Below are 18,810 nucleotides of genomic sequence, written 5' to 3' on the forward strand. Positions count from 1 at the left end.
GATTTTCTTGACATACAGAGTTCACACTTGGCCTTGCTTACTTTGTTTAAATTTAGATTTATACATTTTTCATGTTTAAGCAGTAGGGCAGCTAGTAACTAGACATTTTTTAGTAAATAATTGCTCACATTCTTACTAGTTGACTGACAGCAAATGAAATCCTACAAGGATTTTTATACATTTTGGTGGTAGTGATACTGCTAAGTGGCCACTTGGTAGGTGAGAGCTTTGTTTGTCTAGGGTTTTAGCGTAATCATTAAATCACAGCTTTCTCTAATTGCTTCAGCAGCAGCCAAACTCAGTTGGATGGGATTCTGCAGCAAATGGAATTCTGTCACATTCGATATCGGTGTTTGCTTTATTAAATAGCATTTCTCTGGGGACCCACATAGACTTTTTAGAGTTTTTAATTTGTTACAATATGTAATAGCTGGCTTCTGTGAAGGAATTGTTCACAAACTGGTTTCTCATTATTACTACTGATGCCTTTTTACTTTAAATGAAGTTGACAAGACACACCATTTAGAAGAAAGCTGCACTTTGCACAGTGCAAAGTTTTGAAGGAGAACACTGTTTGGAGTGAATTAATCCCTCCATTTATTTGAAGTGAAAATTTAAAGTTAATAATTAAAACAAACATACAAAACCACTCTGTTATCACAACCTCTGAGTTTCCCAACATGTGTTTCATTCTCTCTGTATTTCTTTTGGTGCATTTCAGGACAGGAACTAAATATCCTATGATTCAGCTACCGTAACACCCTTGTTAGTTCTGTGCTACACTCCTGTACAATATTACAGCAGCAATAACAGTAAACGTTTTCATTCTAAGTATTGTTTTCATTGTAAGCAGGTGAATCAGACATCTCCATTCAATCAGAGTTTTAATTTGTAAATGCAAATGCCAATTTAAAAAGTTCATTACCCTATACTAATGCTGCTTTTCAGTGTTGAGTCTTTCAGACATGCCGGGAATCTGTGACTGTCTTAAGCACAAGCCATCCCCACTTTATCCACGCAACCTGGGCTCCTGATTATTGTTTCTTCATTAATCAGACTTGGCCGTCACGTGCCTGTTAGTGAGTGTTATGTGCTTAAGAAGAATAATGCTATACGAGTAAAACGGAGTGACAGAGTGATAGCAGAAAACTAAGTGAAAAATGGCAATATTTGATATTTGTTGTCTTGATTTAAGGTTTCCTAATATTCAGGTTTCTGAGGATGTATAAAGATATATCTGAACAATTTGTCCTCTAGTTTAATTGTATGTTGTATGGGAATTTCTAATCCAAGTGCAGGATAAGATAAAATGCAGGACCTGAGGGTCTTTATTGGCAACTATGGCTAGCTGGGGAGGGAATTTAGGAAGCCAGGCAAATAATCACATCTTCTTCATTTTAAACATTTCATACTGGCAGAAATCTTTAACCAGTGCTCCAACTTCTGTCTGCCACTCGGAGCTTTTTATATGAAACAGCGGGAGCCTGGCAGCCTGGAGAGCTTTGAGCGTTACGAGCTAAAATCTTGAATATCATTTATAGGTTTTCCTGCCAAGACTATAAAAACCTAGACAACGTAGATACGGTTGTTTCACCCAGCTTTTCACTTATGTTTGTCCTTCACTGTGTAAGCTCCCAAAAGCTCAACCAGTTTTGTTACCAAATTTCAAACTCTTGGTAGGTACATAGAATAGGATTTATCTTACCTACCTTTATCCTTGTAAAAGTTACATGGCTAGACTGAACTACTCTCTCAGCTCCCTCTACAGTCATGAAGAGACAGATATCTCCAGGAGGCTTTTTATCTCATATGAATTTAGACAACTGTCTAGGGGTGAAATGAATCCCAGCCCTGTTGTCACCCTCCAGCTTTGATTTAGCTAACAGTAAGTTCCATTTCCATGCTGGGATTTGGAACGCCACACAGAATATTCCAACATCTGATTTTCACTGAATTTAATGGAAAATGTGTGCATAAGTCTTTTAATTAGCCTTGAAAATCTCAGCCTTAATATTTGAATAAGTTTGAATCAACACACATTTGTACATGGAAAATTACAAGCAATAAATGTAGCACTATTATTTGCAAAAACCTGGGCATCTGACAACATCAGCTGGTTAGTGACCCAAAACAGGGATGTGGTTGATACTAATTACGCTGTAGTTTTGAAAATAGGACCAAGCCTGTAGGTATGCTTGTGAATAGTAACAAAGTACAGTGATTTCTCAAATACTCACCTCTTCAGTGTTTTCACTTTATCTGTCTATTTATTGCTAAATGTGGCTTTTGTGCATGAGATTACCTGTCCTGGGACATACGATACACTGGATCTTTTCCACTTCATGTACTTTCCAAAGAATAACAGCTTTTCGGTAAGACAGAGCTGTCCAACATTGTGATATGTTCCTACCTGGTTTGCAAAGGTTAATAGGAAGCAATAATTTTAATTAATTTGACTTATAGGCTAACAACTGCATACTTGGATCCTAGTCCAGCAAAGCATTTAAGCATATCCTTAATTTTAAAATCCTTTTGCTGAGTCTTAGCAAGTGTTTTCTCAAAGTCCCATAGGGTAGAAGGTATATGCACGTCAATTAGACATGTATCTCCCCACCTGTATGTCTTTTCAACCCATTTAATCTTAGTTTAGGATAAAATCTAGTCTTCATTGCAGCATTTCTTAGCCCCGTCACCACTTGATACTTTTCCAGGAAGCTGGAATGTAACGCAGAAGCATGGTTTGTTTTATCTGGGTTTCTCTTCCCTGCCTGGGCCACTAGATTTGCAAAAGAATGCAGTAGAGCTAAAAGCAGTATGGTTTCTTAACTCAGTTGAAGAGCTATTTCTTACCTTTCAAAATATAGTCTGCTAGACTGTAGTTCCTCAGAGGCAGGGACTTCTGAAGTCCTAGCATCATATTGTCTGCAGTCTGTGTGGAGCTCCAGTGAGATTTCATTGAACAAAGAGGGGGCAGGAGTCCTGTCCAAAAAGGTGTCAAGGACTGCCTTTGGTGTGTTCCTGTTGTCCATCAGTGGAGTATTTAAATGTTGTCAGTAATAATTTCACTTTCACTGTAATCACTGATCAAGGCATTTGTGTTCACTAAATTTTAGAGCTTTGGGATTTGGTGCACTTGAGTAGATAGACCCAGGGAGACTCTTTTACTAATGTTGCTGAGAATATGACTTTTTTATGTGCCCTCCTGACATAGGTTGTTTGATGTTCTGTATTCACTGATGGCAATACTAGTTATTGCCTTTTCATTGGGATAGATGGCATAGTAGCTTCCATTTACTCATAAAGATGGAAGTAAACAAGGTAAAAAAGAAACCAGGTCAAAATGTCAGAATAAAATAAGAACATTCATAGGACTGACGGTAGTACAATAGATAATAGACACACTTAATATTCCATCTCTATAAACCAGTCTCAAAGGCTGAGGCTGTGGAGCATTCTGCTGCAGAATAGAGGAGTGTAACCGCAGCTCATTTTTGATAAGCACAAAACTCAAGCCTGTGATTTGTCTTCAGTGATTGTGGATGAAGAATACTACTAAGGAAATGCATCTCTGTTCTCAGCCAGCTAGTGACATCCTCATGTCTACTGAAAAGAGGACTCAAATTTAAAATAACTTTGAATACAGATTTAGCATGCACTATATATACAAAGGCCAAACAGATACTACACTGGGGGTAGAAGTGTCTCTTTCTGTTAACAACTGCACTGCGGTCAGAATTTAGTTGTTAATGCCCAGTTTTTTTGTTCATGTAGCCAGAATATAGGTCTTGCCTCTAGAGACCGAGTGCGATCTTATCCCATATACGTACAAAGGATCAAAGAGCATCCTCTGCTAGTTATTGATAATATTGCTGTGAAATAGCAAGGATGATGCCATGATGGTAATAAGGAATTGGCTGTAGAATATGTCTTTTTGAGTCCAGCTTCATTGCTCTTTTTTTTTTCCCTTTCTTTCTCCTATCAATTCTTGTGTGCAAGTTCCAGGAGTAGAAATAATGAATTCAAATTACAGAAGCAGGTGAAATGACACGTTGCATAAATTAACCCTTTCTACTTTGTCCTTCTTACAATGTAGCATTACATTGTGCTATCTCTGTATGTTTGCTGTAGATGAATAGTGAAACATGCACAGAGTGAATATTTTAGGATTCATTTCTCTTTTATCCACAAGCTGAAGTAAAACTGAAACAATGTCAAACAAGAGGTTTGAGATCTGGTATTCTTTTTTTGATTCTATTAGGCTAAACCAGATAACTCACTGGCTTATCTTTTCCCTACAACTGAAGTTAGAAAGTCTCCATGATTTTAGGGACTACTATTTTAAAAGGATATCCAACTTGAAATACATGTAGCATCATGAAGTACATGTAGACAGAAAAATTGGGTGGCTTAGATGAAATGGGCTAACTATACCTTTATTGCTGTGTGTAGCTATAGACTGGTCTTGCTATTTGCCAGCCTAGCAAGCAGTTGCCACAACTACTCTAATAAGAAGTGTCTGCTTCAGTCATATGCTAATGGCCAAATAAAAAAGATGAGGATAACCATTCTTCTGAACATAAGGAAAATACTTCTTCATATCAGTGTCAGCATATTTTGGTTAGTCTGAACCCCTGGTATACTTGCCCAATGTGGACTTACCTTACCATTCAAGAATCTAGGTAAAACTTATCTCAAAATAGCAATTCAGCAAAGTTGAATTATATAGCCAGAATCACTACAGTATATTGGTTTTGCTGTAACGATGCCGATTCCAAGATTTCCAGGTTCAGAGTACATCAAGAAAACTGCATTAATCAATTTACATATTTTGCAAGGCCTTGCCCCCCACCGCTATTTTTTGGTGTTTCTCCCATTTTCATCTCGAATCAAATAATTAGTGGTTGATTTTCACAGTTGCCCATTAACCAAACGAGCCATTACTGCTTTTGTCCTTTTTTTTTTAATTTTTTTTTGCCTCGTAGCATAGTGGTTGGTATTGCAAGCATTACAGACAATAGAAAGAGGATCATCAATGTATTATGAAATTCCATTGAATCTGTAAGAGTAGCTTTCTGTTATGAGCTTTTTCCTGTAATTCTACTGAATTCTTAAAGTTATTTCAGATTTACATGAGAAGTAGAGACCTTGCCCCCATTTTGCACTGGAATCAGTCTCTCTGTGGCAGTACTGCTGTGTGTGTTTGTTGCGGGCCTATATTCTGTCTTTTCAACAAAACAGAAACTTGGTCTTGTTTCTTTACTGTACAAACTAAGATAAGTTCCAAAGTGGAATGTAAACAATAATTTAATTAATTAATAAGCAAGCTGAAGAAACTGATATATTTTGAGCAGTGAGTAGAGTTTTGGCAAGAAGTTGGAAGTATGTAATGGAACAGAAAACTACTCATGACCAAAGCCAAGTCTTAAAATCTTTCTGCCAGTTTTACTACACATTGTTTGAGAAATGGCATCCAGCCACACTAGTAAGTGAAATAAAAGCAAGCAACACCATTAAAACTGTGAATATGTGTGAAATAACAAATGGAAATAATAGAGTCGGGCATTCCTGGCTGGAGGAAGGGAGCCGGAGATTCTGTAGGATACGATTAGTTGCAAGACTAAAGATGTCTTCAATGCTATCTAAAACATGCTTCATGTTTCAGATAAAATAGCTAAGATAGAGTAACAAATGCAAAAGCAACAGGAGTAGTCCTTGCATACTAGCCCAGGGCAACCAAATTAGTCCTCTATTTTCACATTTTTCACAGCTGTACAAAGTACCACATATTGCTAGGAAAGATAACTGAATGTGAGATGGGTGTGCATCTTCTTGTACCTGCGTGATCACAGACAGCCATTTGACCATGTAGGTTTATCAGCCATTTACTGTACATGACTAATCCACTTTCACTCTGTTCATACCATTGCCAAGAAAATCAGTTTACGACTCAAAAGTATTCTGTACAGAATTTATATAAACAGAAAAACAAAACAAAACAAACTATGCCTGATCATAATAATATTGTGCATTGCAGGGCCAGACCTACAGATCTGTGCTCAAATGTCAAAATGTATAAAATTAAGATATATGTATCCCTGTTAATTTGTTGCTCCTGTGAATTTATATGAGAACCTTAAATATGTTGGGTAGATTCAAGACGAGTCTAATTTAAAGCTAATGGGAAAAGTTATTGGTTTCTTGTATTCTGGCATTTTATTTTTAATGGTCTGTCAGTGTGCTCTGAGTATAAACATTAGTGTCAGAATTTTTATGATACTTTATCTTGTGAGTTTCATAGTTTGTAATGGCTGCACAGCTTTTACAGGTGTATTTAATGGTAAAATCTTATCTTTAACTGCATTTTAAAAAGCTCAAGTGTAGCTTGATTCACTGGAAATGGGGGGAAGAGTGGAATAACATTCTTTCCTTGGGGAGACAGCAGTTTCCTCGTGCAGCATTAACTTGAAAGAATATGAGAAGCGTGTACGTTGCCAACAAGCGTGTGGACGTATAGAGTTCTGAAAATAGTAAGTGTCAATCGGGAAGGGTTGCAGGTGCCAGAAGAAAAATGTAAGCTCCCAAGGGCACTATCTCTTTTTATTTTTGCCTTGTCCAATGCCAAGCCACAGAGGTTGGCGTTTAAAATTCAATTCTTCCCTAAAAAGTGATTATGTAGAAAAGGTCCCATTTCAGAACAGATGTGCTTCCTGTGTGTATTCAGAATCACATTTATTGGTTTTAATGACTGACTTTTTCATATACTATTTGCACCTGAAATGTGTTGTGCAACCAAAAGCAATATGAGGGAGAAAACAAAAGTCTGCCTGAGATGCGTATGCAGTGTGGCTCACATGGACCTGGGCATCATCTTGGTAATGTGGCAGTGGCTCTTTCCCTTCTGCAACACACTAGGCTAGAGGCTTGTAACAGGGGATTATACCATCTAACCCACAGTGGCAGCGGACCAAGCCATATTTTCTCTGCCATCCTTGTTACCCACAGAGAAGTGATCACTCTCCTCTTCATACCAGCCTCTTCACATGGTTGAAGACTATCATCACATTCCCTGTGATCTTCTTTTTGACAACAAGCACAACCCGGTCCTTAAGTCTTTTGGGTTTTGTTTATCTCCGTTTGTCTTTAAACTCCATGATTCCTGTGGTTCTCAGCTAGATTCCTAAAATTAGTCCTTTAAGAGTGGGTGGCCCAGACCTGGACACAGTACACCAGAAGTGGATGGTCTGTTCCAGCTGAAGTCTTTCCAGAGATGTGCTTGTTTGAATGGAAGGGAACTGTATCTGAGACATTTCATTTATTTGCAAGAGCAACAGTTTGCTGACATATTTCCTGTGTGATTTGGACCATTTTCTACAGTACTGCTTAGCCTTTTATTTCCCATTTTGTATTTGTGTTTTTGTCACTTTTCTTTATTGAATTTCATCTTCATTTCAGAATTTTTTTTTTCAATCTATCAAAATCATTTTGAATTTTAATTCTGCCCTGCAAACTATCTGCATCTTCTCCCGAGCTTGGTTTCAGGTACTGACTTTTTACATGAACTCCATTCTGCCTTCCAAGTCATTAAACAAAAATAAAGGAGTTTGGAGAAAATGCTATAAGGCTCCATTGGCCTTATATTCCTGTTGCAAGATCTATTTTGGTTCAGCAATCACCATCACAGGCAAGAAGAAAAGCCTCATTTGGCTTGCAGGCTCTTAATCACGTAAGTGTGTAAGGTGTAAAGAAGAACCCAGCTTGACTCTCAGATCACACAGTGAATATGTGGGACTATTAGATGGAGGGGGAAAAAGAACATCATTGTACTTCAAATCTGATTACATTTGCCAAAGAAATCAGAGTCAGGAAAAAATATTGAAACCCTAGGATTCCATTTACTTGGAGACTCTATTCAGAGTTGAGCCATGCTTCAAATTACAAATAATACTGGGGGTGGAGGGGATCAGGGGGAACAGTGACAGTTGTGGCAGAAGACATTTCGCTGCTTGGGTAGCTGGAGACATCAGCGTGGCATCTTCACTCCCAGCCCAACTCTCAGGCTGTCTCTGCCCTCTTCTATCCTTTGACCCATTCCATAAGTTTATTTTAATACAAAATATTTTTTAAAGTATTAATTTTTTTTTGTTATGTTTAGGCCATTATTTCAATGTTTGAGTGTGTGAGTGCACTACGTGAAAGGGAGGTTGCCATGGTAATTTCTCATTATTGTTGAATAGAAAAATAATTACTCTGGCAAAATCCCCCGTAACCTGTCAGAGCATAAGTTAAAGATGCCTGGGGGCAGCCTTGCCTTCGCCATCCCCTTTTTGAAAGAAAAAGGGAGTGATTTTTATTTCTTTTTATTTTTTTATTTTCCATAATATCTGGATCCTTTTTCAGTTTGGCTAGGGGACACCTCATTTGGTTTTGTTCACCATTTGGTTGTGAGAGTAGTTGGGCCCACCTGTGACAGGGGTGCAGAGGAGAATTAATCAGCAGAGCGTACCCAAGCTTGATAGAGGATCTATTTATTTATTTATTTATTTATTCATTTATCTATTTATTTATTTTGGGGGGGTTGGTGGTGGTGGTACATTTTCTGTTTTTTCTTCTTTCTGACATAAAGAATGTAAAAACATGAGACAAAGTCCTTGGACAGTATTCAAACTGTGACAGAGTCTGGATATTTCATTTATCCAGGGAGAGGATCCACAGTAATTCACTCTCCACATTTCCCTAGCCCTCAGACTTCTTGGAAGCAGGCGTGTGTGCAAATATGTGTGGTTTTGAGGTGAGGCCCTGCACGCTCCCTGTTGTTCTTGTCTTCATTTCCCGTGTGCATGTGCATCCTGACAATGCGATGCATCGCTTGCGCCTCTCACATCATTGGAAATCGCTTGAGTAGCTCAGCTGATACCGAGCTGTTGAGGTACCAGTTGAGGTACCATGAGCAAACCTCGCCGTTTGCTGGGACAAGAAGCCTGTCAGGGAGGTAAAGCAATGCTATGGCTGCTCTTGTGGCAAACCAATGAGCATGGTGGCAGCGCACTGTTACGGGCTGGGCCCAAGCTCCTGGAGGGGCTGGTGATGCCCCCGCCAGGCTGTCAGGAGGGCCAGGTGCCAGTTACAGGGCTTGTGTCAAACACCTGTACGTTCCTCACCCACCCTGGTGGCACCTGAGGTCATTAGTGCTGCAGCAGCTGCATGTGGAGGCACCCAGCAGGGGTTGGAGTAGATGATCTCCAAGGCTCCCTTCCAAGCCAACCCATTCTGTGATCAGGTGGGCGCTAGCACAGAGGAAAGAGCAGAAGCTCTGCCTGAGAGCAGGCTGCCAGGACGTGGGGACACTTTTGGTATCTCTTCATGTGGCTGAATTCTTGAGCAATGCATCTCGCTGTCCGGCCGCCTGCTGCTGAGGGACATGAGGCTTGGGGAGGAAGGCGAGCTACAGGCCCTGAACTGGCCAGGAAACCTCCTGGGGGTCTCTGTAGGAGCTGTGGTGTGAAAATGTGTCCTCACCACTTCTCTGCTGGGCATTCGACAAAGATCAAAGCAAAGTAGTGGGGCCGTAAAGCCTCTGCTCAGCAGTTTGGAGTGAAATCCAGTAATAACATCTTGCAGAGAGATGGGAGCAGAACTAAAAAGATCACATAGTTATTTCTCTGCATGTGTGCATACAATGAAAATGATAGATGCACATTTTGTCTGAAATTGGCATTTTCTCTCTCTCTCTCTTTTTTTTTTTTTTTTTTTTTTTTCTCCTACAAAGGTAACAAATGTTTTCTGGCTTAGTTAAACATTGCTCAGGCATTAAGAGGTGCTCCTTGCTCGCTGTGTTGGATGAAGCTGGCCTTGCACACCAGCAGGGCTGCTGCAGTGAGGGGCAACGAGGAGCGTGTCTGCAGCACCCCCACAAGTGCATTTCCAGCTTTGTCACTGATCTTGTGAGCTGCAAGTGATTTAAATCTTAGGGCTTCAGAGGAGCAGAAGATACCACACCAAAGATTTCAAACCCAGTTAATAAATACGTCCATAGCTTTTAAATTAAACAGCTCATGCGTTTTGTTGTTGTTTGACTTCTGTTAAAAAAACCCTGCAGACTGAACCACTTGCAAAGGTGCTCAACATGGAAGTTTGAAAGATGTTAATCACCCAGGCCTGAAAATGCCTTGTTCAGTCATCCAAGGCAACAACCACCATAGGGGTGTACTGCTTTACAATGCTTTACTTTGGACGCTATATTAATATTTGATATTAATTGTTATGTTCCATAATTATTATGTTCCAACTATGTGAATTACTGCAAGTCTAAGTATACACAGGTCATTTAAAATATTGTTTTCGCTTCATGTATCACACTGAAAAGTAAAGATTTCTCACAACAATTACATTTAAGTAACTAGCTGGTATTTAATTAACCTGCAGTAGCATTGTGATTATATTAAATGCATTGGAGGGGAATGGCTATTATATTTAGTTTCTAAATAACTTTCTTGTCAAGTCATGCTGATAATCGGGTTATGTAGCATTATAGAATTAAGTACTGAGTTTTTTTCATGATTAGGACCAAGCATTTGAGATACACAGCCTAGAAAAAGGGGGAAAAAGTCATAATTGCTTTATTCACAACTGATTTATAAAAACTTTTAAGAAGAACATGTATTTATGAGAATTAAAGTTATTGCATAGTTAGTATGCTGGACAAAATGGAAGGCAGTTTATAGTATAATAAACAAAACATTTCATCTCTTTTCTTAATTAGAACTAGAACCTTATCTAAGAACATTAGTTTGAAATATCATATAGACATCTATACCCCAAAATCAGCACAAGATGTGCAAACTGTTGTGATCCTCTGGAATTTCTTTATAAAAAGATGAAAATATTTTCATTTTGCCTCCTGTTAAGTGAATGATCTGTTGCTTCCTAGGATAGTGACAACCTCTGGTGGGATGCCTTTGCAACTGAATTTTTTGAAGATGATGCAACCTTAACCCTTTCATTTTGTTTGGAAGATGGACCAAAGCGATACAGTAAGAGCTACATTTTTTGTTATAATTTTAAGTCTGAGTTTCTAGACACATTTTATCTGTAAAAGACAGATGCAAACCTGGCAATGAAAACATTACTTACTTGTGTTCAGTGACCATCAAGTTCCATTAGAGAATTGCATGTGTTGGGATTCCTTTTTTTTTTTTTTTTTTTTTTTTGATGAAGTACCTCTGAATTTTACTACAGGAAAATAAATTATTTCCTAGTGGAACAGGGAACACATACAATATAATCTTTGTATTATTTTTAAATTAATTTGCTTTGGCTGTGCTTGCATTCTTTGTTAATTTGGTTTCCACAAACACTCAAGTGTTGAGTCTTGTGGGCAAAAATATTCACAGAAAGGGAACTTTACAGCAATTCTCAGTATTGTTGCTGGAAGGGCTTCCAGATTTAAACAGGGACCAGAAAAAATACAGAAAGATATATCCTTGATGGTGTAGATAATCATTATTCCATCAGCTGCGTGGGTCTGTGCTGTTTGCACACATTAAGGACCTGCTGTTGTTATTGTCTGAACAATCAGAGCTAAGCAGCAGAAGTCTAGAATACTCTCAATCAAGCACTAAATGCAAGCTTGAATAAAATGAAGCAGCAAATAAATCTGATGGCATTGGTATCCATTGCCCACATATTCTAAGCAGGAAAAAGGGGTAAAATTCATTGAACAAATTGTTTGAAGTGAATAATTCACTCAGCTTTAGCACTAAGCAACAGAGAGATACGTAAACGTTGAAAAACTGCATTGCCAATTGTTTCACTTCATTCCGAGTGACCCCTGCTTCACAGTGACAGCTTGTGCTCTGTGCTTAATGCGCTGAATCCTGCAAGGTTCTTATTTTTCTTGAGAATGACTGATTGTCAGTGTATCACTCACATACTTCTAATTCCTTTTATCAATTATCTCAGGTATTTATTTGACAAGTGTTACCTTCTCCTGGAGAAAAAATAACAGCCACTTTGAACGCACGTTCTGGGATTACTGCTGACAGAATTACGGTTTCTTGCCTTTCAAAGCAAGTGATAACTCTGTAAAGGTCCTCAAATTACAGCCTATAGCAATGTTGGTAACAGCTGATCTGTCCTGATTAGGTTGAGTCAACTTGTCAGATATCAGATTTGCTAGTTGTGTTATCAGTCCAGAAGGCACAGATACATCAGCAAAAAAGCAATTAATGTCCGGTTAGATATGAGGGAGTTGTGTTTCTGGAAAACAGTGCTACATATGAAAGAATTTGTCAAAGAGTAAAATATTCCTGTTGTCACAAATGGTTGATAAAGGTTGTGCTAGCTGGAAAGGGGGTAGTTTGGTACAGGGCAATGCCGTGATTCTTAGCCTTGCTGCTGAAATGTGACTGAAAGATCGAATTACTGTGGGCATGCTTGTAAAAGCAACTGCTGTACATGATTTTTCTCTGGTTTTAATTTCTGACCTCTGCACAAATGGTTGTTGCTTTTGGTGTTACTCTCAGCATCTGGAATTAAAGCTCAGTTTATGGGTATTTTTGTTCGTTCACACTTCCCTTCCTTCATTAGGAAACACTTGGTTCTGAAGGAGAGTGTTACTGATGCTGACACAAGCAGTGTTGCAGTATATTCATGCTACGGAGGCGATGTCCGAGCTGTTCTGGTCTGGGGGCTTCCCTTGCAATGGGGACAAGGTCTGTGGTAGGGTGCTGGGTGCCAGGTTGTGTGAGGCCCCGCTCAACCTCTGGGGCTGCTTGGGCAGGGCATGCAGTGGTGGCTGCATGTTAAAAGCAGCCCTTTCTTCCTACCAGTGAAATTCACGTCCTGAAATGTGTCCAGGAGCTGAGACCAGAGCAGTCTACTCCCCTTTTGGTGCAAACATCGGCAGAAGATTGCTTCTGCCAGCAGCAGGTCCTTGCTGAGCACAAAGGACTATTGGTGGACTCCGTTCTCCTGCCAAAAACATGCACACACTCAGCCCTGAGCAAGGGGGCTCAGCACCTCCCAGGGACTGTAATGCCACCCCGTCACTCCACTCCATGTGCACAGTGACATTTCTGGCCAGAAAGCCGAGGCTCCTGTTACATGTGGGGTTTTGGACGAGATGAAACAGAAGTGTCTGGTCTGCACCCCACCGGTCCTCAGTGAGACCCCTGCCTCCTCACCCCAACATGCACGCCCTTTTGTATTTAGTGGGCATTTAAACATCAGAGCTGGCTGTGAGGGAAGAGAGAAGACAAATTGTTTGCTCTTACTCTTGAAGGCACAAACAGTAATGGAGGGAACCAAGATTAGACCCTAGGAAAGAGAAATAGGCATCTGTTGAGAAGTCATTTATAGAGTTGAAATTGATGAAGGATGCCGACCTCTTGCCTTTGCTCCAGGATTCAGCTCAAAATTGCCTTCCTTTGTCTTGCTTCAATCTGTGAGGTATTTGCTTACATCTTTGACATCGGTTGTGGCTGGCACCTCATTTTCTTTCCTGTGGGAAATGGTCTCCTGCTTTTGGTGACTAAAATAGTCTCTTCTGGAGTGAACCACTTCTAGAAAAAGAGCAACTTTTTGTGGGGGAGGGAGGAATATGTGAGGGAAGGACAGATAGTTTTGGCCACATTTTCTTCTGGGTTATGGCAGTTCTCAGCACTTATGCTCCTTGTTCTCAGGTACTATTTGGATATTCCCTGAAACAGTAGCATGGGCTGCCCTCCATCTGCCCCAGCTTCCTTCTCCAAAGCTCCCAAGAGTGCTGTGGGAGGCTGCAAGGAACTCTTCAGCTCTACTCTTCAATTCCACCTGAAGTCCCTAGACCCTTCCTAGGGGCTTCTTTTCCCTGCTTGCTTTAAACTTTTATTTTCCAAGCACTCCCTCGGATTTCTATTGCAGCCACCCCGGGCCTTTTTCCCGATTGTGTCTCTGTGGGCTCTGCTGATACCTGGACAGCTCAGTCCTGCAGCCATGTTCAGAGCACATGTATCAGGCCTGTAGTTCATTGTTTGCATAGGTTTAAAAGATTCCATAAAAATACTTTTAGTCAACGCCCTTTTAATGTTCAATATATGCGTGTGTCCAGGAAAATGTAAGTAAATGTAAGTGTTGCAAACTCACTGTTTTTTTTGTTTGTTTGTTTGTTTTGTCTCAGATAATGAAGCTGCTTATTTGATTTCATGGCCCCAAACTAAGGCTTTATGAAAAATACCAAATATTTTCAGGCTTACCTTTCAATTAACATGTTTTACAGCACCCCTCTCTATACTGAGAAAAGCAGTTTTCTTCCCATTTCTAGTCTCATTTTTGGGTCTGTGAGGTTTCTATTCAACTATCAGCCCTAGGATTCTTCAATTTGTAGGGGAAAATAGAAATGGGTCAGAGTGGGGATTTTAAGTCACTGGGTTATGTTTACTTTACTTTGCACCAGACAGCACTGTGTACCGATACTCAAGCAAGCTTTAAATGTGCCCACATATCTGTATGGCACTGCATGTAAAGATGCTTACTTATGCCCTTGGAAGAGTAGAGGTCTGTTAGTTCAGTGCTCCACCAGCGCTAATTAATTTGATTGCCAGGTTTGTTAGACCTAGACCAGTTATCTTTGCAGAACATAATTCTGCCTTGTATAGGTGTGCACTTGAAAGCCCAGCTCAACTTTTCACGCTGAGCTTCTGTGTCAGACCTGAGATCACTGCTGTGCCCATCTTTGCAGCTTTTTTTTGTTTCTTCCATGTTTTATTTCTGTAGATGTAAGAACTTTGTCTTCTCCAATTCCTCCTCCCTCGTACAGCATTCCAGAAAGAAGATACCATCTTCTTTCAAACATCTGCTGAAAATGTATGTTATTCTCCTGCTTGCTTACACCCGTGAGCTATTCTTTTGGTCTGCTATTATATATGAACCCTACTGATATGTTATTAAATTCTATGTTGAAATTGAGTTTTAATGAGAAACGCTTCAGAAAATAAAGATATATTTGAATGCAACAAAGGTGTAAATGATGTGTGTTTCCCCCCAGTCTGGCTTTTTGGCTACAGTGAGACAGAGAGAAAGATCACACATTCCAATGCCTAAAGACAGGGAAAGATTCCCAAAACCAGAGAGATGCTGCCTGTTTTAAACTGCATTGAATTATACTCAACAGAAACTTAACTAGTAAACCTGTGAAATTCATTTCAGTGACAGTGAAAAGAAATTTGCGCTGATTTATTTTGCTCTGGTTTATTGGGTCAAGATTTAAATAGGATTAAAAAAAAAATAGAAAGAAAATATGCCTAATGAAGCGTATTTTTTTCCTGGTTGTGGATAAAACATATTCGTTTCCTGTTAAGAGCTTTCTATCCCTGTAAAAGAGTAAATACTAGACTCTGATCCATTGTTGCCCAGGTTCTTTGTTTCTTAGAGACAAAATATTTCCAGAACAGATAAGAGAAACAAGTTTGATTGACAGCTCTTAGCAGAGTCTCATCAGCTGCTGTGCTGACAGCCTGGTGATGTGCACTGTGCTGATGTGGTAGGGACTGACAGCTGATTGACAGCCCAAGACTGTGGAGACAGGAAAGATGAAGCATGCTCAGTAAGAATAATGTGCAGTGTTTATGCAGCACTGCAGAGAATAGGAGCTAGAAAGTTAACTCTTTCAGAGCACAGCGCCACTGTAACGCCTAATGCACATAGTTGCCACTGTACAGAAAATTAGAGCTTGTCTACATTTCGCTTCTCTTCACTAAAGGCTGTCTGCTCATGGAAGAGCTCTGCGCTGCGAGGAAGCAAAAGCATGACTTGTCACGTTTGTAGCTGTAAAAAAAAAATCATGTATGGTTGGTATGATGGAGTCTTCCAAAGGGATTTACTTTAGGTATAGAAGGTGTTGAGAATTTCAGGCACTTGTTAAGGGCTTCCATCACCAAATTTTATATGCCATTGCATAATGTTACACAGCAGAAATTTCACAAGGAACAAGTTGAGCTCCTTTGCTCTGTGTATTCCTAGAGAAATAAAAATGGTTTCGGTTTTGCTGTCGCTCTGAATCTGAAGATGATAATTGGATATGCATTTAGTGTTATAATTCCTACTGCAGTTTGGGTTTGGAATGTACCATATAGCTACACCATGCTCTGCATTGCATGCACTTACTGTTCGTTTTCCATTTGGTGCATGAGCCCTTGATTTTTCTTCATTTCTTGATTTGATAACTGGAAAGTTAAAAGTCGAGTTTGGTAGGCAATAATTTCAGAGCACAGTGAACACTGGGCCAAATGTTAAAATCTTTGGCTTAAAGGGCTTATCTAGGTTTGTCTTTGTGCCTTAGGAATATATTACGTGGATGTACCTTAGACTTTACTGCAAATTACTTTGTGAATACACAGCAAGTGAGCTGCAACAAATTCATTCTACCTTTGTCCCTGCTTACAACGTGTGATGTACGGGTAACTTGAAGACCTTTGTCAGGTAACTTCTGCTGGTGTAATTGTGGAAAGCTATGTCTAGTGGGCTTTTCTTACAAGCAAGGAACATAGTTTGGGAATAAACAGCAAAAGTTCACCACACATTACACACTTGCTTAGCTATTTTCAGAAGGATTGTTTTGAGAGGCTAGCATGCTACATTATCACCCCAGTTTTTTGTAAAACTGTTGTCTAGCTTCTCTCATATAACTCTTACAAAGAAAATTAAATTTGTCAAGGGAAAGGGATTGTAGTATTTCCAGGTACGTTTTCTTTCTTTCTTTCCGTTTCTTTCTTTCTTTCCCTTTCTTTCTTTCTTTTCTTTCTTTCTTTCTTTCTTTCTTTCTTTCTTTCTTTCTTTCTTTCTTTCTTTCTTTCTTTCTTTCTTTCTTTCCATTTCTTTCTTTCTTTCCATTTCTTTCTTTCCTTTTTTTTTTTTTTTCTTCCTTCCCCCAGAGAAATCCCAGTCATTAAACATGATTTGAGCATTCAGGTACAACGCAGTAAATTGACCTAGCTTAGTAAGTGAAACAGATTATTCTATGTGACTGCCTGGTCTTCATCTACTTCACCCACTCTTCTTCTTTTATTATTATTTTTATTATTTGTTTCACCTTCAGAATTTGTCTTCAGTACTTTTGAGTTTAATTTCAGGACACAGGTGAAAATTTCGTTAAAATCAGGTCTAGCAGGTTCACAAGTGCTGGTGGATCACCTCTAATGCCTTTACCCCCTAGTTAATGATCTCTAGTTGATAATTCCTTATTAAAATTGGTGTTTAAGCATTTCTCAATCCAATCTACATATTCTCTGTATATTTCTAATTTTTATTAACAATATAATGTACTGCGCTAATAAGTCAAATACATTACAGGTGTCTGTGTGTATTAGCCCTATGCACTTATCACCCAAACTTGTGTAAGCTCATCGAAGAATAAAATCAAATTTGTTTGACAAGACTTGTTTTACATAAAACCATGTTGACTGGCATTAATTACATCCCTTTCACTTCAATCTTTGTCAGTGCAATCCTGTACATTTTTTTAAATCTATTTCATCTGGGTTGATATCTAGCTAGTGAGTGTATTATGCTATACCATTATCTGACTGTCTAGTGTCCCTTCTCCCATATCAGCCCAACAGTTGTACCTTTTTTTTTTTTAATTTCCTCAGTAATTTTTTTTTTTTTTTTTTTTTTTTTTTTTTTTTAAATAGCATCAGGTAAAAATATGCAAACAAAACTCTTAGAGCAGCAAATCATAAAACATTTTCTTTGAAGAGATGCTGTTTAAGGTCCTACTTAGCTGCTGATGGACAAGAAAGCACTTGTTATCTCAAAATCGACATTCTTTCCAAAAGCACAACAAAAATGCTTTTTTAAAAAAATATATATTGTTGTTAACAAATTTCCTGTTTCCAAGTTGTTTTGAATATAATTCAAAAAACGTATTTATTTTCTTTATTCCATACAGTCATGAATTTTTCATTGCCATCTTCAGCATCTCATTCTAATATTTTACGTTTTAGAGTGTGTTTATACAGAATGCTTTCACTTTCTTTCTGTTTCCTTTTACTTTCTATATTCATCCTAATTATCAGATTTTTTTTTTTTCCTTCTAAGTATTGCCTTCACTTTTCTAACTCTTTAGCTACAGTTGTTCTCTTTCTGACAGTGTTGTTGTAGCTTTTGGATATCTTATCAAGTATGCTTAACAGATTCTTAATTTCATGCATACTTTTTATCCATATCCTATCCTAGCTAGTAGAGCTTTGGAAAATGCCATATTTTGAAGCACCAACTGCATTTCTTCCATTGGGACTGCCTTTTCTTTGTCTGTGCTGAATGCATGCTTTGGATGGCATTTGTACAGAAACGTGGTCCAGTTGGAGAGTGTCCAGAGGAAAGTAAAAGTCTTGAAAATAAAATTTATTGAGAAAAAAATAAAGAATTTGAGTTGTTCAGTTTACAGAAGAGAAGACATGGGAAAAAGAGAGAAGAGAGGGAGAAATGGGACATAATAACAGCAACCGTAAAGGAAAGGCAAGTTGTCTATTCCCCTACCCATGATGAGCAGAATCAATGCTGGCCTTAAATTGCTTTAAAAAAAAAAAGTCCATCAAGGTGTTAGTTCCTACTGGTAGGAAACACAAAGTGCAGGTAGAGATTTGCTGGAGAGGCTATGGAGCCTCCAGCAGCCCTGGCCCAGCGACGCCCTGTGGTTGCTGCTCCCTAAGCAAGTGCCAGCTCCAGCTCAGTCTCGGCCCTCAGTTCTGAAATGATTGTCTCATCTTGGGTGCTAAAATTTTTGTCATTAAAAACACCCTTCTATTTCTCTTTCTTTTTTTTTTTCAATATGAA

The 18,810-nt window shown here is 38.9% G+C and overlaps 1 protein-coding gene and 1 long non-coding RNA gene across 14 annotated transcripts in view; one reads left to right on the forward strand and one right to left on the reverse strand.

Annotated features, from left to right (window-relative positions):
* The window catches only part of LDB2 (LIM domain binding 2), a 367,641-nt gene that overhangs the window by 214,966 nt on the left and 133,865 nt on the right, over window positions 1-18,810 (forward strand). For all 12 annotated transcript variants that reach the window (XM_035323906.1, XM_035323905.1, XM_035323910.1 and 9 more), the window contains one exon: window positions 10,928-11,030. In XM_035323906.1, the coding sequence (XP_035179797.1) occupies window positions 10,928-11,030 (103 nt within the window). The remainder of the gene's footprint in view (window positions 1-10,927; window positions 11,031-18,810) is intronic.
* The window catches only part of LOC118165693, a 33,119-nt gene that overhangs the window by 5,396 nt on the left and 8,913 nt on the right, over window positions 1-18,810 (reverse strand). Inside the window, exon 3 of one of the 2 annotated variants that reach the window (XR_004750180.1) lies at window positions 10,737-10,743. This is a non-coding gene — a long non-coding RNA (uncharacterized LOC118165693). Of the gene's footprint in view, window positions 1-7,427; window positions 7,442-10,736; window positions 10,744-18,810 lie in introns of those variants that run through there. The other variant, XR_004750181.1, reaches the window with a different exon arrangement.

This window comes from Oxyura jamaicensis, chromosome 4 (genome assembly GCF_011077185.1).
Source record: "Oxyura jamaicensis isolate SHBP4307 breed ruddy duck chromosome 4, BPBGC_Ojam_1.0, whole genome shotgun sequence".
In the NCBI taxonomy this organism is placed as follows: domain Eukaryota; kingdom Metazoa; phylum Chordata; class Aves; order Anseriformes; family Anatidae; genus Oxyura; species Oxyura jamaicensis.